The sequence below is a fragment of the Sceloporus undulatus genome, chromosome 5 (assembly GCF_019175285.1).
Source record: "Sceloporus undulatus isolate JIND9_A2432 ecotype Alabama chromosome 5, SceUnd_v1.1, whole genome shotgun sequence".
Lineage (NCBI taxonomy): Eukaryota > Metazoa > Chordata > Lepidosauria > Squamata > Phrynosomatidae > Sceloporus > Sceloporus undulatus.
In genome coordinates this window covers 66,725,039-66,749,584 of record NC_056526.1, presented here as the reverse complement: position 1 = coordinate 66,749,584, position 24,546 = coordinate 66,725,039, and the positions used below count along the sequence as shown (strand labels likewise).

At 38.5% G+C, this 24,546-nt stretch overlaps 1 protein-coding gene across 2 annotated transcripts in view; it reads left to right on the top strand.

Annotated features, from left to right (window-relative positions):
- Positions 1–24,546, top strand: part of DOCK4 (dedicator of cytokinesis 4) — a 212,589-nt gene that overhangs the window by 64,002 nt on the left and 124,041 nt on the right. For both annotated transcript variants that reach the window (XM_042467418.1, XM_042467419.1), the window contains exons 9-12: positions 697–778; positions 2,822–2,882; positions 10,137–10,269; positions 12,250–12,338. In XM_042467418.1, coding sequence (XP_042323352.1) covers positions 697–778; positions 2,822–2,882; positions 10,137–10,269; positions 12,250–12,338 — 365 coding nt within the window. The remainder of the gene's footprint in view (positions 1–696; positions 779–2,821; positions 2,883–10,136; positions 10,270–12,249; positions 12,339–24,546) is intronic.

Here is a 24,546-nt window from a genome sequence, read left to right as displayed (position 1 = left end):
TGATATGTTCATCTCTGGTGAGAAACACTTGAAGTAGTAGGACATAGCATAGGTGTGCATCTGTGACATAAGAAGATGCCATTGCATTTGTTCTGCTTGAAAGCTTCTGTAAGAATCTGATTAGCTACTGTAGGAACAGAGCAATACATAGACTTTGATCTGATCTAGCAGAGCTCTTCTTAAGTCCCATGAACATTTCTACTGCTTCAGGTTAAACAGTAGAGATTTGTTGATTGTTCTGTTTTATAATTTTTCTGTCACATAGAAAATAACACTGACCTATGTCACTGACTTTTTTGAAGGACCTACATGAACTTATAATTTAAAGTCTGTTAAAAATAGCTCTATACTATTTCTCATTCTTAATGCATTACTTTCTTACAGTGCCTCTTCCCAGCAGTACCATCTGGCTTTGATTTAAAGTCAATGTGTTCCCCGTCAGCCATATCCTAACTTCATGGAATTTTATATTTTCATCTAACACTAGTTCTCTTTCACCACATACCAGGAGGATTAAACTTTGTTTAAAAGATGAAAAGAAAAGTCAGTGTCACTTTGCAATCTGCAGGGGCTTGATTTGGAAATACTGTAGTGACAGAAACATGTCTTACTCAGATGTACTGAATATATTTTCTCCTTCACGTACAATAAAAATGTTGAAACTGTCTTAATGTTGTTCATCTTTTCTTTTTACAGTGAGAGATTTTTTTTAAGACTTAATCGGAATGGTTTGCCAAAATGTCCAGAGAAGCCAGAAAGACATTGTTCTCTTTTTGTGGTGAGTCATTTCACTTCTTCATTTATTTATGACTTGTTTATTTATTTATTACAGTTTTGTCTCTTTGCCAGTTGCCCAGTTGTAAGAATAGAGTGGAAACCATGGCAGGAAAAAAAAATGGAACTGTCAGGTCCTAGAGAAAGTTACAAAAACAAAACAGCTTAATGGTGCAGACTCAGTCTCCCTTTCATTTAGTATCTTTTCAGTGGCTATAAGGAGTTTTAGCAAATGGATATGATGGCTACCTGGACAGCTTTTCAACTAAATCCTAAGCATGCTTGTTCAAAATTTCAGTGTGATTTGCTTCTTCAGAAGTAAATACAAAGATATACAGTATTTTAAGATGTGTTTAACATTTCAGTGGGATTTACTTAGGAGTAAGTTTAATTGAATGAAGCAGGACTAACTTGCAAGTAAACATACAGATAATTGAGGTGTATAGATTACAAGCTTAATATGCATGATTAAGATAGTTTGGGGCATTCCTTTTTTAATTTGTGCTTACTGATTCTCAGAGAGAACCTCACATTCTAATCTAGGGAATGACACTTGATGTGTTTCAGTTAGATACATCAGATGGAATAGGCCACAACACAGCTTCAAAATCCTGGTTGGAACCAGTACCAGTCTACACTTGGCTAAAGCGCTAGTATTCCATGAATAAGTCTTTATTACTTCAGCATGCAGTCCTAAACACACATTAAAGAGCACACACTGTCAGTCTTACTTCTAGTAGAATCACAGCAATAGAACAGGTTTCATCTGTGCTTGATGCATAAAAACCAGGCCTAGAACGTGCCCAACAGATGGCTGTCTAGCCTCTATTTGAAGACCTCTGTGTGTTTCCACTACTGAAGAATTCGTATTGTCAAGTTTTTCCTAATATCTCTGAGAATCATCCTGGCTAAAAATATATAGCACTGTGTAGCTAGTCAATCAATAAACTAAGACTAGACAATTGAAATATATTGAAACTACCCTTTATCTTCTTGTTTATTGATTCTTCTTCAGTATCTAGGATGGAAGCTCATTGTATTTTAACTTTTTGTTATCAGTGTTTAGCTTTATCTTGCCTTAATTTTATTGTAAGATGCCATGTGAGGAGAATTGATATAATTAAAAAGAAATAAACTCACACTTACATTTTTAGATAACACTTTAGACATTTCCAGGGGTAGGTGGTCTAGCCATACAGCAAAGTACAGTACAATAAAATCCAGACTCTACAAAGCAGCAATACCTTTATTGGGCCAACCAAAAATGCACAAAATACATCATTCAAGTTTTCAAAGCTCCACTGGCTTCTTCATCAGGTAAAGGAGTTAAAAATCACAAAAGACAAAGAAAAAAAAAACAATGATGCTAAAGTCACAGGCCTACATTTTGTCAATATGTTATTTTTCTTGTATTTGTCTCTGTCTCACACAGGACAGAGGCAGCTTGGATCAAAAAGGAATTTCTTTTTGTATTTTTAATAGAGTTTAATTTTTATTTGCTGGATTTTACAATACTTTGTCTTCCACAGCCCACATAGCCAACAATGACAGCATCTTCACAAAATGTAGGCCTATGCCTCTTAACTTAGGTCCAAAACACACTGTAGAAATAATTTAGTTTGAGACTGCTTTAACTGCCCTGGCTCAGTGCTAGGGGATCCTGGGAATTGTGGTTTTGTGAGACATTTAACTTTCTCTGTCAGAGAGCTCCAGTGCCCCAAGAAACTACAATTGCCAGGATCCCCTAGCACTAACCCATGGCAGTTAAAGCAGTCTCAAACTGGATTATTTCTGCAGTGTGTTTTGGTCCATAGTCATTTTTTTCTTTATCCTGTATGATTTTTAACACATTTGCCTGCTGAAGAAATCAGTGGAGTTTCAAAAGTTTGCTTCATGTATTCATGCATTTTGGTTGGCCCGATAAAGTTATTACTGTGTTGTCGATTTAGGATGTTATTGTACATTGTAAATCATATTATTGTACATTAAAAATATAGCGACAAAATTTGTTTCATGCTAATCATAGATTATTCTGACTTTTTTCCAGGATTTGGGAAGCAGTGAGCTCAGGAAGGACATCTACATCACTGTCCATATTATTCGCATTGGTATGCTCATTTACATTACAAAAAAGGTTAAGACCGCATTACAGGTGTATAAACTCAGTTGAGGAAGTCACATCCTTGAGCTTGCAGGGCTTGAGCTGGGCTGATCATAAGGGAAACTCGGAGGGCTCTTATTCATAGGATCACCATAAATTGAAGTTGACAGCAATTAATAGCAATAAATACAATTTCATTATGACAGGAAAAATGATTTAGTGCTTTAGTAGTTGCTATTCTTGTTGTCAATACTTTAAGCCCACCTGGTAGTCATTCAGTCTGTCTTATGTTTAAAACAATTAGTATTATGCATAGAATAAGCCAGGGAAGTCGTGGGGCTGAATCTACAAGACCTAAGCAAAGTAGTGGAGGATAGGGAGGCTTGGAGATGTCTGATCCACAGGGTCGCCATGAACTGAGGTGGACTCAAGGGCAGCTAACAACAACAACAAAGCCATGCAACAGTTTAAGGGCTGATCTAGATTTCAGACTGTGGGTGGAAAGTCACATGATTCAGTGACATGTTCCTCACACTGTGGTTTGAAAACAATCACTTTATTTATTTATTTATTGTGTTTATACAACACTTTGTTTTAAAAGTATCCACAGTATCCAAAAAAGGAAACGTCATAATCATCATCAAAAGGCTATCATATAAAGGGGGTAGCCATGACCATTTGTTGCTTTAAAAAGAATAAAGATTCATGTGGCACTTTAAATACTACAAGGCTAACAGGAAAGTCTGATGCTACCTACTAAGAGTGTGACTGCAAACCAATTTACGATGATGTATAAACTCTTATAAATTACATCTGTTCTGAAATGTAAATACACAGTAATCCAGTTGGAACAATACATTCTGTTACTCTATCAAAAATGTAGATAATAATGACTCAAAATCAATAACAACACAAGGCATAAAATCCTTAAGGTTTAGAATATCCAATTCAAAAAACGATATAGTGCTGTCAATTATAATACAAATCTATCCTCATGAAAACTGAAATGTCCACTAATTTTACATACAGACTGTAAGTTCTTTAAATTTCAATTACTGTATGTAGTTCTTTTAAAGGCCCTTAAGCTTAGAGTTATTCCAGGATCTTTAAAACCATTTCATTATGTCATCATGAGTCTGTTGCTCTTCCTTCCTTCCTTCCTTCCTCCCTCCCTCCCTCCCTCCCTTCTTTTCTGCTGTATATTAAAGCATGTAATATTTTAATTTATTTGTAAAATAAAATATGAATTACAAAGAGAGTTTACTCAGTGAGAAACCACCTATCCATAAGTACAGTGTTACAATGTTGAAAATAATTTACAGAGTCAAAGCTTGTATGTGTTTTCACCTTTCACAGTGGAAATACGTTTTCAGTTCCATCTGGAATGATTTCCAATACTCAGTGCTCAGAAACTCATTTTTAAGGCTGCAATCTGCCCATTTATTTCCATTTTAAAGGCTGATACATTTAGTATAGCAAAAGAAATATAGCCCTTGAGCCCATTTCATCAAGAACATGAACGGTTATCTAGTGTCCTTGAAATAAAGTTCAGTTTTCCCCCTTCATGTAGGCTCCCCCCTCTGCTATTGGAGAACTTTCAAACATGAAGCATCTACCTGCAGTCTGAAATGATACTGTCCAGCAGCAATTTTTATTGTAAGTTAAGCTGTTTTCCTAGACTGGGCATGTTCAGAAGAGAAAATGCGAATGGTACATTGATTGTAATCAGTAGTGAGTCTTTTCTTGTTTCTTTGTTTAAATAGGTCTCAGTGATCACTAAACAGCCAGAATATTTTTAAAGAGTTTTACTGTTGATTACAGATTATGTATCTTCTCCATCTCTCTTTCCTGAAGATGCCCATTCTAGGCAAATTCATCTAGTGCCTGATAAATGGCCCCTAAACTGCCTGTCTGCTTTGGATGGCTGTACACAAAAATGTTTTCCTTATGTGTCCCTTATGACAGGGAAGGTGACCATTTGGAGCTTTAAATACTAGAGTTCAATTCTATCATCCTTCACCCTTAGCTAGTCTCATATAGATGCATACATGTTCCCCATGCCTGTTGTAAGCAAATGTTCTTTGCATCTGTATCAGTTGTAATATGTGAAAAATGCACACCGTTGTATTTTACCATGTGTATACAGGGCAGAAATCAATTTTGTGTATATTGGTGCTGGTCTAACATTCTAAAATTGCTCACTGCAAACATTAGTGAATGTCCAATGGAGGTAAAGGAAAGCAGAATCACACTTATTAGCATGGATGAGGAGTGTTCCTTGATCCCTGAACCCAGGGGAAGGGCAGCCTTTGACCTGCCAAGTGTTTTGGGCAGAAACTCTCACAATCTCTTACCATTAGTCATGGGAGATGGAGCTCATGGGAGTCGTAGGCCAAAATATTTGGAGAGCTGAAGATTCCTTGCACCTGTTTTAACCCTTGGTGGTCCAAGAGCTTCCATTTTTTCCTAGGCCTGCTCTGGTCCCTGAATTTAGCTTTCATTTGTTTTTGCTTTATTCTTACAGCATTAGGCTTTGATACAAGAATGTGCACATGAATAAAGACATTATTCCCTTCCTAGATGGTTTAACATAATGGTTAATGTTATTTTAGACAAATCTGATTTAATCCAAAGACAATGTTGAGGAAGTATAGAAGAGAAGAGTGGTTAATCTCCTTATTTAAAGAAGCTGTCATATGGGCTTCACTGATTTAACTAGTGTAATCCTTACCTGTCATTCACAGTGGTGTTCTCTTGCTTTCACTCTCTCTCCCACCGACTCCATTAGAGCATCTCACTAGTGTAGATTTTAAAGCTATAATTGTATCTTAATATTGTGCTTTCTATTGTAGAATGCTGAATATGCCTTCATCTATTCATGACTACTATTGAGTGTATGTTATCACTGGCAGTCAGCAATTACTTGTGTTTTGGTAGTTTAACAAATGGCAAAATGATAATGTTCATAGCCTTTTAAGCAATACTATAGTCTCTTTTTAGGACCTTCAAGCAGTTTTTCTGCCAAGACTGGTGTAAAAACCTCTTGAGGTGGAAGCAAAACCTTCTTCCCATGTTATTGTGGGAAGTATGTGCTGAGTTCTTCCTCTAAACATTTAAAAGGTTAAAAATGATTTCAGTAGCAAATCGGGAACCAAGCAGCTGAGTGATCTGGAAAGAGAAAAAGATTATTAGGGCGAGTAATAGAGAAAGCAGTAATGTAATATAGCATTATTACTCCTAAAGTGTAGGAATGGGTTCAAGTTGGCTGCCCTATGACTCAGTAATGTGAGGAGCTGTTGTTGTTGCTGTTATATTTATTTCTAGCCCATCTTTTTCTGATTTTTTTTAAGGTTTGGGGCAGGTTAAAACAAATTAAAACAATATGGTAAACATCTGCAAGATACAAAAATTAAAATGAGATTACACAATTACAAAATAAAACCAGATTAAAACATATATCAGTAAATATGCACACATGTTCATATCCACACCCCAACAACAGTTAGTAAGATGCAGCACATTATTTTGGTGGGCTCTGGTTCCCATCTTGTTCCTTCGCCCCCCCCCTTCTTCTTCTTCTTCTTTATGTCTGGAGTTGCTGTTAATTTATTTGTCTGTTTGGTGTATGTGTAGCGAAAAAAACAAGGTTGTTTGTTTTCAATTGTATATTTGATAGGGGTGTGAATAATATTTAGTGGCTTCCTTGTCCTTGATGCGAGAAGGTGTCTTGGCACATTGAGACACCCTGATAGGAGCAAAAAAAGGATCAACCATTAGGAGTTTGTTCACCCTATGTGAGAACAAAAAGACAATCTTTTTGCACCATCAGTTGTTATAGCATCCCCCCCCATAAAACATTGCTTTTTGCTCAAAATGAATCTCTGTATTTTTGCAAAATAGGTTTTTGTAAAATAAATCCTTAGATAAGAAAAAATGATCAAGAAATGGGCAGCACTCTTGTAATCTCACTCAGTGAGAGAAACACAGTGGGGTTTTGTTGTTGTTGTTTTGGTGTATTAAAACGAAATAAACACAGATTTAAGCCACTAGATTGGGTTTATGTGTTTCTGGGACCTACATTTTTTTAAAAAAACAAAAACACTAGATCCTCATGCTCTTGGATTGGAATCTGGTGTGAATGAAAAGAATTAAAAATTCTGAGCCCAGGAATTTGTACTGAGTATCAGAAGTGCATGAAGCACATTCTCCTGCCACATGAATATCCACTCTTGGGCATCCCAAATATTCTTTGATTTAGTAGTCTAATTCACAGTTGGAGCTATTTTAAAACAAGTAACAGTCCGAAATACTTTCTAATCAACTTGCAGACACATCTTGAAATCACTCTGTGATCTGCCAATACATTTCATATCTGTTTTCCCATATCTATTGTAGTTTAGAGGATGTAAGCAAAAAGAGGCAAGTCCAAACCTGGACTCAGTGATAAAGCTTTCTGAATACCCTTTGTGGTTCTTTTTTCACTGCATTGTTGTGAAGTTAAATGTAAGACCTATGCACCCTTTCAGATATATAGTTTTCTTATAGGTACAGCAAATGTTTGAGGATGAATTCAGATACAAACTGCCCTCTACGTTGTTATGGGCTAGGGGCGCAGGACCCTTCCGAAAGTGAATAAAACACAATAAATGAATAAAAGCAACCAGGGCAAAACTCAGTCCCAGGGCAGCAGTGGAAGAGACAGCAAGCCCAGGCTGCCAGGCACATATTCTTTGTGTTCTCCCCTTCCAGGCTTCACAGGTGAGGCTCCACACACAATATACAGTATGGTGTAGTGCAGTGATGGCAAGTACTGGCTGCAAGTGCACATTCTTCATGTCTCTATCCTCCAGACTATAGATTACCAGACTACCCTTCAGACACGAAGCTGCATAGGTGATAGATGGCATAGGCAAGTAATGGTAAGCCTTGACTGCCAGGCACACATTCTTTATGTTTCCCCCGTGGAGTCTGCCACCTGCCCAATTCTACCTTTGGAATGAATGAGCAGAAGGCAGATAGGTAGAGGTGAGTTGGCAGACTTTCAAGAGGGAGAGACAGGAAGAATGCACACCTGGTGGCTGGGGCCTGGTGCTGCCTCCGATCCTTGGGATTACTTTGCCAGGATGTGCAAGTAAGCGGGTGAGTCCTTATATAAAAAATGGCAAGTGGGCTCAAGTCCTTATGCAGTATATAAAATGGTGGCTTAGTGGCAAACCGACAACTAATTGAATCTGTGAAAATTAAACCAACAAATGTGGAGGGCCAACTGCAGAACTTTCTCCTATCACAAAGTGCATTGGTTTATGGTATTTTGAAGGGATGAACTGCAGTGTCATGCAGGTTTTCCAATACTAACCGGAAAAGAATTAAAGAGTATTCAGGGAACGACTTCACCACTGTGGGCCAATAACTAGACTGCATATTAATTATGCAGAAAACAGGAGTTTCATCTCTACTATTAGATGGTGGTAAAGTCACCTTGCAATAGAAGATAGCTATGAATTGATTGCAATTTTAGAAATGTTAGCTATGAATCTTAAATGGAAGACTTGGTATTCTGTTCACCACATTTTCTGTTTGAGTTACATCTGTTCAGCTGCTTATGATTTCTGATCTTGCAAAGCCTAGAATAGACTCTCTGTTTATATATGTTTTCATTTCACCAGCTGGACCTCAATGAAATTTTTAAGGCCATGCAGCACAGCTTATTTTAACACAAAGAAGACATGGCAGACAAAAGGAGCAAGCAAAAATGGAGATTGTTAGGAATAATGTGTCTTGTGTCACCACATAAATTAAACATATAGATCATGTGGATTTAGAAAAGGGAGTGATTGAGCCAGGGAGCAGACGAGCTGCTGAAAAAATGGTCAAAACATTAGCTATGAAAATTTTTGATAGCACACAGATGAAAATCAGCAGATGTCTCTGTGTATTCTTACATGAAGGGGCATGCAAAATTGGACAATTCTTGTTTTTGTTGTTTTTTAAATTCTTCATTTTTCTTTTTCTCTCTCTTCTGAGAATCTTTTGTTTTTCTTATTTTTGTTCTGTTCCTTTTCCTGTTTGTTCTTGCTGTCATATAGAGCTTCTTGTTCCAGCTGGGGCAAAAGCCTCCTATTAACTAGCCAAGCAGGGTCTCACTATGACAATCAGAGTTGTAAAGATACTACACAGTAGGCAGAAAGTGTAGATCGTGGCAGGCAATGCAGAACTATGGATAGTTTCACAAGAGTGAGAGACCTTGCTCTGATAAAGAATGAATCTCAGAGAAGAGTAAGCACAGCTTATGTCTTTCAGGAGCCACATATCTGATCTAACATTGCAACAGATTCAAAAGGTGTTTACCTTGACAGTGTTGTATAGCCACATCTTGCTATTTTGTCCTCACAGATGGGAGTGGGTAACTGATGTTCTCTTGTTGCCATCTAGTTTTGGACAGCAGCACATCTCTTGTTTAGAAAGAAGCTGAGAGATCTGACCCCCCCCCCAATATCTATGGCAGGGGTAGGCAACCTGCGGCCCGCGGGCCGGATGCAGCCCGCCGAGGCTTTGGGACCGGCCCCAGCCTGGTCCTGCCGCCGATTGCCGCTGGGGCCTTTGGCGTCTTGCGCGAGGGGCATGGTGGGGCAATTGTCTATAGAAGCCTCAGAAACATGCATTTATCTTAACATTTTTTTAAAAAATCAGCAAAAAATTTTGCGTGTCCTCCATTTTTTATTTAAAAAGTGCCCTCCATTTGAAAATGTTGTCCTACGTTTGTCCCGGTTTATTTATTTATTTAATTTTTTTAAAAAATTATTTAATTATTTATTTTTTGGCTTCGGCCCCCCAGTTGTCTGAGGGACAGCAACCCGGCCCCCGGCTGAAAAGGGTTGCCTACCCCTGATCTATGGTATAAAGACAGACAGCTTCTTTCCCTGAGAAAAGCCTGACATTGGAGCATGCTGCTTGTTGCTATGAAACCTCTAGTACAGGCTGCAGTAGGAGACAGGCCTGTGGGTAGTGGATTGTGGATACAACTTGATAATGGTAAAACAAAGTTTGGCTGTTCTGTCTGCATGCGGTGAAATGGAAGCACTTTGTATATTTTCCACCTTTTTAGAGGAGGGTTAGTAGGGAGGTTAGAAATCTTAATTTCAGGTGTAATCTGATAAAACCATGAAATTTATTGCAGATGTCAGCAAGTATGATTGTTCTCTTCTTTCCCTTGTACCCATTTGGAAAGATACTACCTTCATTTCTTGTGTTGTTTTGACAGGTCGAATGGGAGCTGGGGAAAAGAAAAATGCTTGCAATGTACAGTACCGGCGACCTTTTGGTTGTGCAGTCCTCAGCATTGCAGACCTACTAGCAGGAGACACGAAAGATGACCTTATTTTAAAAGTATACATGTAAGAGAACTTGTATCTGGAATTCATTGCAACAGCCTCTAGCAAGCAGTATTGATGTCCATCTTCTTTTCTTTCTTTTCTTTCTTTCTTTTTTTGTGAAAGACCATCACCGTTTTTTTTATCAAAAGTTCATTAAGGAATTAGTGGGTATTTATTTTCAGCTATACTAGTGTGCTAACTTTTAGTACTGAAAAATGATCATAGACTTAGGTAGCTGAGCAGTACAGTACATGGTTTGCATGCAAAGCTCCCAAATTCAATCCCTGGCAAAGACTACTATCTCCATCCCTGAAAAGTCAAAGTGGGTTAGATGGACCAAAGTTCCAACTCAGAACAAGACAGCTTCCTAGGATTCTACATATCGCTGTTTTAATAATGTGCATATTTTTGAACTAGGTTTTTTTATTTTTTTATTTTTTTTGGAAGCGGCAAAGAGTTTTATAGGTTTTTTTCCTGACCTCAGACTTAAAATGTTTTGGGAAATAATAGAAAACCACAGAATGAGAGTGAGGTGTTATCATCTATACTCATTGGGAACTTTGGTTACTTTCAGGGTTACTACTTTTGAATCACCTCAATGTGTCAAGGTCAATACTGCACTAGCCTTTTCCCTTTCCCCAGTGTGCTAAATTATAGCTGCTGGAAGCAATGTTTTTGGGAGCAATTTAGTGTGCTCTTATTTTACTTTAATTTTCTGACAGTTCAGTTGAAAGTGTTCTCTGCTGGATTCCTCAGCAGTAGAGAGGTTTACATGCCAATTGCATTCTGCTTTTGTACTTTTGACTGTTTATTTTTTTTTAAATAGTATTCTTTTCTCTGTAGCAGACAAATGAAATTAGGATTATGGCTTCCCTTTTAAATAGAAAAAAAATGATTTAACTGAATTGTATAATTTGAATGAGTTTTGTTGCAAAAATACTTGAAAATGTTTTTCCTGGGTTGATAATCTCTTGGCTGGATTCCGTGCTGGCCACTAGCTTCCAGTAGTTTCCTATTTTTAGTAAACACAGTACCACTACAATTTTCTTAAACCACTAGTGTCATACCATCTATAGATAGTTGTCAGTGTCTTCTGCTACCTGGAAGTCAACTAAGAGAAAAGTTGTTCTGGGGTAGCTATTCTGGTCCTACAATAAAATCCAAAATACACAGCATGATGGTATATCCATTTGGACAACCAAAAGGCACAAAAAAAAAATTAGCTTGCAAAGCTAATGTGAGGCCAGGACACAACCAGATCTCAAAGAAGGTTACTCTGATGTACTAGTGGAGAAGGATTCATTGTGTTCCTTTTAACTTCTTTGTTTCAAGTCCTCCAAAGGCCTCAGAGGGGTGTAACTACTACTTGCATTGGCTCTCCTTCCAGACTCTTAAACCTTAAACAAACAAGCAAAATGTAAGTCTCTCATTGTTACAACTCCAACCCACACTCCTGGATTACTAACACTTTTGCTTGGTGAAGAAGCCTGTCACACTTTAAAAGCTAGTGTACTGTATGTTACACTTTTGTTTGACCAAATAAAGGTACTATCATGATATGTATTTTGGATTTTTGTTGTATTAGGAACAAATGTTTCTCCTGTAACATACAGAAAGATCTCCACGTTAGCTAGAATCTGTTACAGCTGTGATAGTGTCTGTGGCCTCTGTTTGCCCAGCAAACATTCCTATGATGTCTGCCAGATACCTAGTAACACCTCACATCTTCAAGAGCCCTAGTGCTTGCTATTAAAAGTTCTCCCCAGTGCCCCAGAATAGTGGCCTAAATCCAACAGAGGTTGCATCTGTACTACAGAAATAATCCAGTTTGACATCACTTTAACTGCCATGGTTCAGTGCTATGGAATTCTGGTAAATTTAGTTTGTTGGGGCACTGGAGCAGAGCTGGCATGCATTTCCTAACTGGAGAGGCTTGTACTTACAGCATTAAACATTTTCTCAGCTTGATTTAAAATGTTTAAAATGTTCCTTCTTTTGTAGGTGCAACACGGAAAGTGACTGGTATCAGATCCATGAAAACATCATCAAAAAACTAAATGCTCGTTATAACCTAACAGGATCCAATGCAGGTAGAGCATTTCCCTGATTTTCTTTGACAAAATTTGAAATGCCAGTGTGGTGTCATAGGTGCTGTTTTGGCTTGGCAAGCAGCTCAAAATTACTTATCCATGTTATGATGCCTATTTTGACGATTGCAAGGTCAGAAGGTTAGCAGCTTGAGGCTGAGTGCTGCATGATGGGGTGACCTCCTGTCACTAGTTCCAGCTTCTGGCAACCTAGCAGTTTGGAAACATGCAAATACAACTAGATAAATAGGTAAATACTTCACTGCACTGAGGGGAAAATTTGTGCAGAGGAGCTGTTGCTAACAGATGATTACAGTAGACAGAAGAATATTTGACGTGAAATTTAGACATACTTCTTACACTAAAGACAATAGTGTACTCTGTGATTAGTGTACTCAGAAAATTGTGTACTATGTGATTAAAAAAAGAATTCACAGAGGATCCAAATTCTATAGTCAGTGGTGAGATCTGGTGAGAATGCAGTCCAACACCTTTTAGAGGATAACATTTAGTCCAACCTTATTGTAAATCCCATGATATCATTGTGGTGTCTGTGTGTGTGTGTGTGAAAGAGAGAGGGGGGAGGGAGGGACACAGAGAGAGAGAGAGAGAGCACTTCCCTATTACTTTGCTGTACTAGCAGTCAAATTTATGTACAGTGGCATTTGGTGACTACAGTGATCATATCCATGTGTTGTGGGGCACATTTGAGACAAAGTCAAATTACTGTTTAAATTAACAGTACAGGTGAACCCTGGTGACAGGAGAGATTGGAAAGAGTTAATGTAACTGGAGAGTTAATACACTGCAGTCTTAAAATATGTTGGGGCCAGGCATTGCATTTAATCTTTGATGTGCTTTAAATTGTCTTCTATATTATATATTGCTAATCTAAAAAAAGCACTCCTCGCCTACCTTTAATTATGCAAATGTTACAGGGGCTGTTGGTTAGATTTGGGTAATTTATGTGAATTTTTCATGCCACTAATGTTGCTGTTCAGTAACCAAGAGTTCACTGGATGAGGTATAGATAATTTTTAAGCTATATTTGGAGCTATCATTATGATGCTGAGAACGCATGTGTGTATTTGTGTTCCTATGGGACACAGGATGCTTAATGTAAGGCAAAATCAAGCTGTAGCCTAATTTTTGTGGTTCTTATCCGCTTCATAAATTATAATCTCAAAATAACATCACCACCAAATGAATGAATGTTTTTCTTACAAGAAATTGATTGGTGATGGGAGACCTTTTTTTAACGCCCCCCCAAAAGAAAATTGATATATATTTTTCTAGCATTTCACAAAAATAAAGTTATAGAGCAGCTGTTGATACTCACAATAACCCTTGCATCATTTGTATTCCTCATGACAAAGGTTATGATAATTAGAATGAGTCTCAGCCACACTATCTTGTCTGCTTGCATCATGGAGAATCTGGAAGAGGCTGAATCAAATGTATGCAAGCCTCTGCTTTACACCTTTTATTCCTCATACAGTTTCCTATCATCTCTTTTAAAAATCACTTTTCTTTATTTCATTAATATCCTGGGAGTGTACGCACTGTTGAACTCAGTGGGACCTATCTGCAAGGAAATGTGCATAGAATCACACTGAAAGTGGCATTTATCCCACTTTGCTTATTAAAATTCTTTGTGGAGTGACACATACCTTTCTCGGTTTGAAATGTGTGTCTGTTGGTAAATGTCTGAAAAGAGACGATTGGTCATGAGATGGATAAGACCTTTTAATGTGCAGTGTGTGGTTAAGTGAACAAATAGCAAACAACTTTTTCTCCTCTACATCACAAGTGGGATCTTAATTTATAACCAGAGTTTGAGACTAAAATTTCCAGAATTCCCCAAGCAGACGGGCCTTGGATCATTCTTACTGGGGAAATATGGAAGTTATGGCCTAAGGTTCTCCAAGCCTTATTCACAGCTAGGGACTTATGATTTACTGTAAGGTGCTTTGTAAACAAAGTAATATGTGTATTTTAATCCCTTTGGCATGATTTTAAGGAAAATGGCTTGTAAGTACAGTACAGGATTTCTTAATTTAATATTTTAGTTCCTCTTGATGCATACTGTACAAGATGTCCTGGGCTACTGTGCCCTAAGTTATCCTTTTTCTAACTTAAGTTGTCATTTAATGTGATTGAAGACAAAACTGCATTATATTATCCAGCAAACATTTTTTGTTCTAAGAATGCTAAAGTTTAAATTTGGCTTCAGTCTGTAGAGACTATTTCACTAGATTTATATATTATTATTATTATTATTATTTTATTATTAACCTTTATTTATGAAGCGCTGTAAATTTACACAGCGCTGTACATGCAATCTTTTTAGTTAGACGGTTCCCTGCCCTCAGGCTTACAATCTAAAAAGACATGACACAGAAGGAGAAGGGAGTGGTGGAGGGAAAGGGTAAGAGGTCCAGCAGTTCCTCTCAACCTCCGAGGCCTGGACCAAGGCAGATGGACTGGAGGGAGGGCAAGGCTTCATAATGGATGGTTAATCATTATCCAGAGAAAATACATAATCACAAGTAGGATAATACATATACAGTACAAAGGAATACAGGAAATGGATCGATAAACAGCCAACAACAGAACATCAGATAGTAAGCGACAATTATGCGATGCCTGGGAAAGCTTCTCTGAATAGGATGGTTTTCAACTCCGTTTTGAAGCTGGTTAATGAAGTGATGGCTCTTGCTTGTGGAGGAAGAAGGTTCCAGGAGTGAGGGGCAGCAAGTGAAAAGGGGCGAATCCGGGATGGGGCAGAAGAAATCCTGGGCTGAGACAGGAACCCTTGACTACCAGAACGGAGGGCCCTGGTGGGAAGGTGAAGAGAAAGAAGGTCTGATAGGTAAGGAGGGGCCAGTCCATGGAGGGCTTTGAATGTCGACAGCAGGAGCTTATACTGAATGCGGAAAGGGAGAGGGAGCCAGTGAAGGGATGCCAACACAGGAGAAATGTGGTCAGAGCGGTGGGTGGAAGTGATAATGCGTGCAGCTGAATGCTGGACAGAGATTAAAGGACGGAGGTGAGAAAAAGGAAGCCCAGCCAGGAGGACATTACAGTAATCCAGTCGTGAGATCACTAGGGCATGGACCAGGATCTTGGCAGTAGAGGCGGAGAGATATGGTCGGATTTTGGCAATATTGTACAAAAAGAATCTACAAGCCTTGGCTGTGGTCTGGATCTGAGGGATACACGACAGAGAAGAGTCAAAGATAAAGCCAAGACTGCGGGCTTGCTGGACTGGTTGAATGGAAATGTTGTCCACAGAGACAGAAAAGGAGTGTTGAAGGTTGGGCTTAGGAGGAAAGACAAGGAGCTCCGTCTTGGACATGTTGAGCTTCAAACGCCGATGGCGCATCCACTGCGAGACAGCTGTAAGGCAAGATGAGACTTGCTGTTCAAGCCTTGGCGAAAAGTCAGGGGCAGAAAGATACAGCTGGGTGTCATCGGCATACAGATGGTAGGAAAAACCAAAAGAGCTGATGAGTTTTCCTAAGGACAGTGTGTAGAGAGAAAACAGAAGGGGACCCAGAACAGAGCCCTGGGGAACTCCAACAGATAAGGGAACAGGAGATGAAGTCTGACCCCCTGCAACTACTGCAAAAGATCTGCCAGACAAGTAAGATCTAAACCAGTCGAGAACAGAGTCTGAGAACCCAAGGTCAGAGAGTATGTCAATTAGGAGACAGTGATCAACAGTGTCAAAGGCTGCAGACAAATCGAGAAGAATGAGAACAGAGTAAAGGCCATTAGCCTTGGCCTGTAAAAGGTCATTCGAGATCTTAGTGAGAGCTGTCTCTGTAGAATGCCTTGGGCGGAAACCAGACTGAAAGGGATCAAGGATGGAATTGGCTTCAAGAAACTCAAGACAGCGCGAATAGACAACCCGTTCCAAAACCTTAGAAAGAAAGGGGAGAAGAGAAATCGGACGATAGCTAGACAAAGAGGAGGGGTCAAGAGAAGGTTTTTTCAGAATTGGGGAAATGAGAGCATGTTTGAAGTCCGAGGGGAAGGAGCCTGTAGAGAGAGAGAGATTGAAGATATGGAGGAGCGAGGGCAGAAAGGAGGGAGCTATAGAGATTAGAAGACGAGTAGGAATAGGATCAAGAGGACAGGTAGCAGGTATACATAACACAATCCTCCACTGAACAAGATGATAAAAGGTAATGTTTTTTTTAAATTATTTTACTGTTCATTTTAATTTTTTGTGAAATTTTCTCAAGGGGATTTTTGCACCAAAAATGTGCAAAAAACATTGAGGAGTTTGTGTTAAAAAAAGTCTTAAAATGGAAAATATCACAGTGGTTCATTTGTTTCCTACAAAGTATCTTCCTTTTAAATCAAAAAAGATAAAATTTGAGTATATTCTTTACCTTGCTAATTTGGGGACGGTCAAAAACATTTTGCTGTTTAAGGCTGATCAACAAAAGACAGCCACACCAACTGTTGTCATTACAGAATCCTCTAAGACTAGTTCTTTTGGCACCTTGAAGTAAAAATCACACAAGAGATTTTTCAGAGTCTTCACAGTGCAAATTCAACAATAATCAATTAATAATTAACAATATCCTTCATTTTCCTGCAACCCAAAATTAAGTGCTCCAATCTACCTAATAGTAGGGCTCTCCCTGTTTAAATCATCTCAGGCTATCTTCTGCCAGGTCTTTTGCTTCACCCTCTGCCTAGGTTCATAAATATATCAACACTGTTTAGAGTGCTGTATTTTATACTAACTCTGACTAACGTCTGTAGAGTGCCTTTGTTTAATTGCTTTACACTCTTGTGACAGGATGTTAATCTGCCATTTTAAATCCTTCATTACACTTCTGGGGCAAAGAGATTATGTACATTATATTTTCATGTGTTTAAGTATCAATTGTCACCGAAGGCTGCACTCTGAAAGAAATTCAAAGCAGGAATGATGCTGAGATCTTGTGATTTAACATAAATACACACAGCGTGAGAGCATCTATCTTTGTTCTCAATAAATGAAAAGCCAGTTCAACTGAACTTTGATAGAGACTTTTTTTGCTCAATAATTATTGCTCAATTAGGTTTAATTTATAACTTGATAGAGGAAGAGAAGTACTTTTGAGGTTCAGATGTTTAGATTTTTCTATTTATAAGAAAACTATAACTCATAATACAGTGAGCCCGTGTCATATGTTGGCTTCACTTCTACAGCTTTCAGCATATGCTGAAGCTGCAGGAGAATCTAATAAATGGGGTGTGCAGCGCCGTGTGCATGTGCCCCATAATTTTCAATAACGTGCGAGCATACACGATTTTCCCCTTACACAGGCGTGGCCGGAATGGATCCCCTGCGTAAGGGAAGGGAGTATTGTGAAACCTAGGGCCAAAATAGATGGCCTGGATGGGGAGGCGTAAAGCCGCCCCACCTGAAGACAGATTGGGGTCAGGGCAGCCACATGCCGCAGCCCCAATCTCCTGTGGCGCTGGCTGAAAAAGGAGCAATTTTCAACCATTACTTTTTCGGCTGCAGAAAAGCTGCCTTTAGCAGCTCTTCTGCGGCCCCATGGTGGCTTCCCAGCATGTTGGGGGCTTGTGGCATGTAATACCACTCCCCCAAGAAGCCTGGAAGCCAGCACACATGTGGGCAGCTGTGCAGCTGGAAGCTGGCATCTGGGTGGCTTCAGAGCATATGGTGTCAAAATGCCATGCTCTGAACCCACCCAGACAGCGGCGCAAAGAGGCGGTCTGTTTTGCCCCTATGTTTAATGAAATTAAGCTCTTGTTTTTAATGGTTTGTTTTAGCAGCTTTCAATTTTATTGATGGTTTAGTTACAATTTTAACTTTTGTACAATTAACGTTTTTAAGCTGTATCTATTTTAACTTGTGTGTAATTTGGGTCCCAGACTTGTAAAAAGACAGATTTAAATATAATAATACTAATTTTAGATTTAAACTGAACTGAATGTATGTTCTTTGTTCTGGTGAACCTTGTTCTCATTGTCTTGCCATTCCTGTATTTCTTTGTATTTCTCCCCTTGAGTTAAGTTTTACTGTAAGCTCTTCAGACAACATACCTGTCCTATTTATTGTTAGCCAATAAAGCATCATAATTTATGAGATGGACATAAAATCCTACCATTGCCCAGCCAGCATGGCACTGGAGTTGTTGTTTCAAACTGCCAGTTTCCCAAAATCTGGGAGAATGTATCTGCTAGGCCCTCATTTTCTGTGACCTGTCTTTGCTAACACAACTTTCTGTAATAATACAATATGGTTCTATATACAGACTAAAGGGCTATCTAATCTGCATAATCTTTTCCTCCCTGCGTCCTGCATATATTATGGTGAACATTTCATTCGTTTTTAACATATTGCGCTAGTGCTACTCAGTCTGAACAGCTGATTTGTCTGTTGGAAATTCTACCAAATTCTATTATCATTATTTTCACTGGCTTCAATGCACTGTATTATAATTCTCCTCTCATTATATACACAGGCTGCTGTATTCTAACATAGCCAACTGTGCTGCTGTCATAGTAATGATTATCATCCTGCAATAGCTCCTTGTTTACATTCTAATGCAGTTAAATTCTGCTAGATTGGAAAAGTGTTTTGTTCTTAATTTTTTTAAAGATCAAACCATTTCAAAATAAGCAGAGAATGTATTGGTGGATGAATTTACTGTTAGTCCACTTTGCAGTCATGGTTTAACAGCTAAACTGGAATGGTAATTGATAGAAAGCATTTAACAAAAGTTCCGTTATATAGGTCACCTGGAATGTGCCATATTTTTAAAGCTCTATTATTAGCAACTTATACTGCTTTTGGCCCAGAGTATTTTCTGTTTTAGACTGCAGTTGACACTATAGTTTCTCTATGGAGGGAGGTGGTTTCAAAAATATCTCTGTTCATGTTTGTGTGAATACTTATAGTTCTTACTTGGTCTTACATTGAAAGCAATCATACTAAGAGCCCTGGTGGCACAGTGGTTAAATGCCGGTATGGCAGCCACTCATTAGCAAACCACAAGGTTGTGAGTTCAACTGCAGCCAGGGACTCAGGGTCGAGTCAGATTTGCATCCTTGCATCCTTCCGAGGTTGCTAAAATGAGTACCCAGCTTGTTGGGTGCAATTAGCTTACAGTTGTAAACTGCTTAGAAGCTGCTTAGTGTCATATGGACACTAAGCAACAGTTGGTTTTCAGGAACTGAGGAAAGTTTGGAAAGATTACACTTTGGACCACAGCTGCCTGAATAGCCCCAGCCAGCATCATCAGTGGGGACCTGTGAGTGTAGTCTCAAAATTAACTTTTCTGAGGCTTTGAGGTTGATTTTAATAAATTCGATATGGTGGTAAAAGCAACAATTAAGATACCGAATCTCATGTGTGTGTGGATATGTATATGCATGCATACACACTGTGTTTAATAATGCACTGTTAAAAGTGATGTTGGCTTAAATGGATAGTGGATAATAAACATTAGCAAACCGATGTCTAGTTTATCTTGTAGCAGAGACATCAATTCTTGTCACTCACCAGTTATTGGTTACTTTGAATTGGATAGCTGAGTGTTCTGGGAAACTTGCTCTGTAAGAATATTTTCTGCATTTAAAATACAGAAGACCTGCAGAATGGTACAAGAAACAGCAGTTACCATGTAAAGACCTCATAATAAAATTAAGAATTGAAAAAGCTTTTGCTCCTAGGAAGTGACTTGAAATCCCAGTTCATTTTGATTCATTTTAAATGTCTGTATCTTGTATTAGATTTGTTTTTGTTTTTTTAAACTAGAATTGGTCTTCTCCCCAGTGAAGACAAAAAGTTGGTAAAAGTGGGCACCAGCCTCACCTTCTCCCTAAATTTGAAGTTAATACAGCACCTACCTGATTTCTGTGGCCTAGGGATTTACCTGGAGATTATTAATATTTATACAGTATGCACATTCCTTACTTTATTTATTAGGCTCAGAGACATGGCTCACTTGTCAATTTCTTTGTATCTTAAGGGATACTGGACTCCAACAGAATACAGGAAGGCATTTCAGATTTTACCAGATCTTAACTGGAAAGAGAGTTGAAATGCTTTTAAGAATATATGGCCTTAGCAACCATTATTCTTGCTTGGAGGGTATTGTGTCTCACTTACCTTGAGGGTGCTACTGTAATATGTCAGGATATGAAAGTATCCCTGTATTTCACTTGAAAGGGGCTGAGGGTTTGCTCGCTCTTTGAACAAAAGCTTTCAAAGCTTTAAGAGCATATGAGAAGTAGTTGTTGCTGTTGCTATAAGTGCCACCAAATCTGCCTTGCTGGTCCAAAGGTAAGTCTCTTCACTTTGAACCAAGGGAAAGGCAGAGGTGATGGTAGGTGCTTTTATCTCTAATTTTTTCTGTGAGCATTTCCTTATAAGTGTGTATATCCATGTGAGCATCTCTCCTTTGTTACTTACTGCTTTCTGAGTAGCTTGTGCGACTAATGATGCAAAACCTTTATTATACATTCCCTCTGTTTTCCCACTGCTATTCCCATTCCATTCCTCTTTCTAGATCAGGTTATGAGACTCTCTTTTCCCCCGCATTTCTAATCATGAATATTTTGTGAATGTATTTTTGAGGAGTACACATATTTGTATATGTCTTTCTAACATGCACCTTTTCTGCACATTTTTAACCTTGTCTAAACCATGTTTAGGCACATCTTTCAAAAGTATACATTTTTGCACACTTTGCAGTTGCATATGTTTTTTGTGTGAGTATACATTTGTTCCTCCAAAATTTATTGTAAGCTTTCACAATTTTCTTGGCTTCCAAGGTAAGATATGTTATATTAGCAGTCTTGGAAGATGCAGTATGGATATTTGAATACAGAATTGTAATTCTCATGGAATTCATTTCCATCCACATATGAGATGACTCTTGTGACCATGAAGAAGCTTTGTTTGTTGAAGAAGTTGATGTACGCTCTTCAAATGGCAACTGGGCTGTCAGGCATATACTTTTCTAGTGTGACAGTATCAGCTAAAACTGTACTTTCTTTCAGACACAGGCTGAGACATTTTTGTTAAGCCATAAATATATGTATTCAAGATACATATTATGTTGTAACCCATCTCACAACAAACTATGCTCACAAGGATGCCCTTGGCATCCATGTTGTACATTTAGACAAACCCCCAGTGGAGATCTTCCAGTGACTGTTCATAACTCTCTTTCTCCAGCAACACATCACATTCCAAGTCTAATTTGGGCCAGCTAGAGTGAGGTTGTTTGCATTTCTGATTACATTATTTAGCTATCATCTTAACACATTTATTCAGTCTACATAAAAGTATTACTTGGGAGCAACTAATGAAAAATCCTGATATTATGCTCCTAGCTCATTCAACCAGCACATCTTTTTTCTTCTGTCATCTTTCCATCTGCAGTTTTATCTTAACCTTAACACTACAATTCTAGTTATTTGCTTGCATAGTCTGCGCTGGTTAGTACTTGGTCGGGAGACCACCAATAAATACCAGGTGCTGTAGGCTATATTTCAGAGAAAGGAACTGGCAAAACCACCTCTGAGTATTTTTTTGCATAAGAAAAACCTATGAAATTCATGGTATCACCATAAGTCAACAGGTGATTTGAAGGCACATATACACACGTGTCTGGATTTAAAAGTTTTCTTTGTCTTGCTCTAAGGCTTTTTTATAGCCTACATTAGCCCTTCTGTGAAAGTATAGTACCATATATGAACCTTTTTTGTATCTTTTGTCCCATGGTTCTAAATTATAATCTTCTTTAAAAAAACCTAGGGATCTCACAGTTCTCTTATTACCGGAAGTCTGCAGCTCAACAATTGCTTGATTACTTCATATTAGTGTATAAAAATCTTCTATTTCTTGTCTCCCGAACTCTTGTCTTCTGAACACTTACTCTCCTTCAGTGTCCTCTGTCTTTATCAGTTATGTAGTTCTCATCCTTCTTCATCTGTGACCTGTAACTATACCATTCATTGGGGTCTCTACATACCACACTTCAGTCTATCACACAAGTCTGCTCTTCTCCAATAACCACAAGCACAAAACAGTGTATGTTACTGACTTTCCAATATAGATGCCTGTCATTCTTTTAATTCATGCTATTTATATATTTAATGAATATGTTTCAGCATTTATTTATATGTACCAAAATAATTGTCTTTGTGAAACAGAAGCGGGGTAGAGTCTGTTATACTGCTGCTTACACTGTCTTCAACATACATTCAAGGAATGTGATATTTAAACAAGTGAAAGGGGTTTAATTTAAAATGCTTGGCAGCAACTTCAATTCTTAGGTTAAAAGTTGCTTTTGCGGCTAATATTCTCCAGCTTCCTGGACAATATAAAATTCCCCAATGGAAACCTGAGACATGAAAAAAGAGGCTGGAGAAGTCCTTAAATGCTAATTAGACTTAAAGTCTTGAACTTTGAAGTGTTTAGGAAGAATAACAGGTTTAAATGGCACCAGGAAGTGCAGAATATCTTATTATTTTAGCAGATTTCTTCTACCTCAAAATAATTGGACTGTGAAGCAAATGTATCTTAGTCTCTGAGGAGGCTTTTTTTTTAAAGCAAAAATTCACTCATCTTGATTTATGTATAATAAACAAGGGATAGTCCCACCAACATCTTTCAGGAATATGCAGTAGTGCTAGTGCCTTGCACAGCACTTCTGTTTACATCTGCATTTTTAATGTGATGCTGTTTTGGACTACATGTCCACATGTTTTGGGCTACAACTCCCACAATGTCTGACCATTAGCACTGCTGACTAGCACTCATTTGAGTAGTTGTCCGAAACATCTGGAGAGCACTAAGCTGGAAAATTTTTATTTACATACATTTTGGGAATGAGTTCAGAAGCATGTGATCTGATGTTAGTTGATGTAATCCAAGTATGTACAGTTGCCAAGGGTTGGGTGGGGTGCTGCCTGTCTGTGGAACTCTGAAGAATCTCACCCATGTTTCTCCCAGCAAAACCCAAATTTGGGGTTTAATTATATAGTATTTTTGTTCTTCAAGTAGCCCTTAGCACCCCTAAAGTCTAAAGTAGTTCTGGCAATTTCACTGTGTTTTGGGATCTTTTCACTGCACCACACCTTTTTTCAGGTCTAGAAAGATTTTTTTCTCCTCAAGGAGGAAGGGATCATAAGCCTACTTTTTGAGGAGAAGAATCCCTGTCTGGGTAGGTTATCACACAAGTTTTTGAAACCACTATTAAAGCTACAGAATAGCGCCTTTGGCAATACTTATCACACGACATCATCTCCATTGCTGATTTGATATCTGGCGTTGTTCGAGTCTCCCTTTTCATTGATGGGGAAAACCTGTCCATAAGTTCCCAATCACACTTCAGTCACATTAGTCCTCAGGTGCAAAATGTTGCTGCCGCAGCAGTTCCAATATTAACAGTCATATGGTGTCAGTATCTTCTCCTGTCCCCCGTTCACCCTCCTCCTCGCTATTCCCAAGCAGGCTGATTTACTTTACATTTTTCCTCTATTTTCTTTCTCTTTTAAAAACTTAAATCACATTAGCAGAACTCCAAACTGTATTAAAAATAAAAATAAAGTAAAATAACTCTGAAAGACATACTGAGGAAGCCATAGGGCAGGGAGGCAGGGTAAGGGGGCATGTGGAAGAGTACCCAAGGGACCATCAGTAGCAGAAACAGCCCTGGTCATGCTATTGCAGAGATGTGTTAGATAGCTACTCCCAAACCAGTATGTTTCTGTTTCCTTTAACTAGCATGGTTGCGGAAAGAACAAATTTCTTATGGTAATGTTCTGAGCCTAAAAATAATGAGGGATTCCCTCCCCCGAAAAAGGCCCTCATCTGTAGAAAGAGGACTGATTGTGCCCTTCATGGGACTTTAGAGGTCATCATTGCTTATCTGAGGGCCAGTGTTTTACCCCAGTTTTTAGGGATATTCATTAGAGGTGCACCCACTACAGTGGATGAAGTCTGGTATTTTCTGAGTTAGGAACATCCATGAAATTATATGTGGACTTACTGTCTTAGCTGCAAGTGTTTAAGAATATTTAGGGTTTTAAGAGAGCAAAGAAAGAATTGCCTAGTCCTGTTTTTCTTACTGCAAACTAGAGTTTGTGCCAAGTAGATGGAGTTGCTGTAGCTCACAAGTGTATCAGCCACTGATATTTATGTCTGTCCAAATCCTTTGAAAAG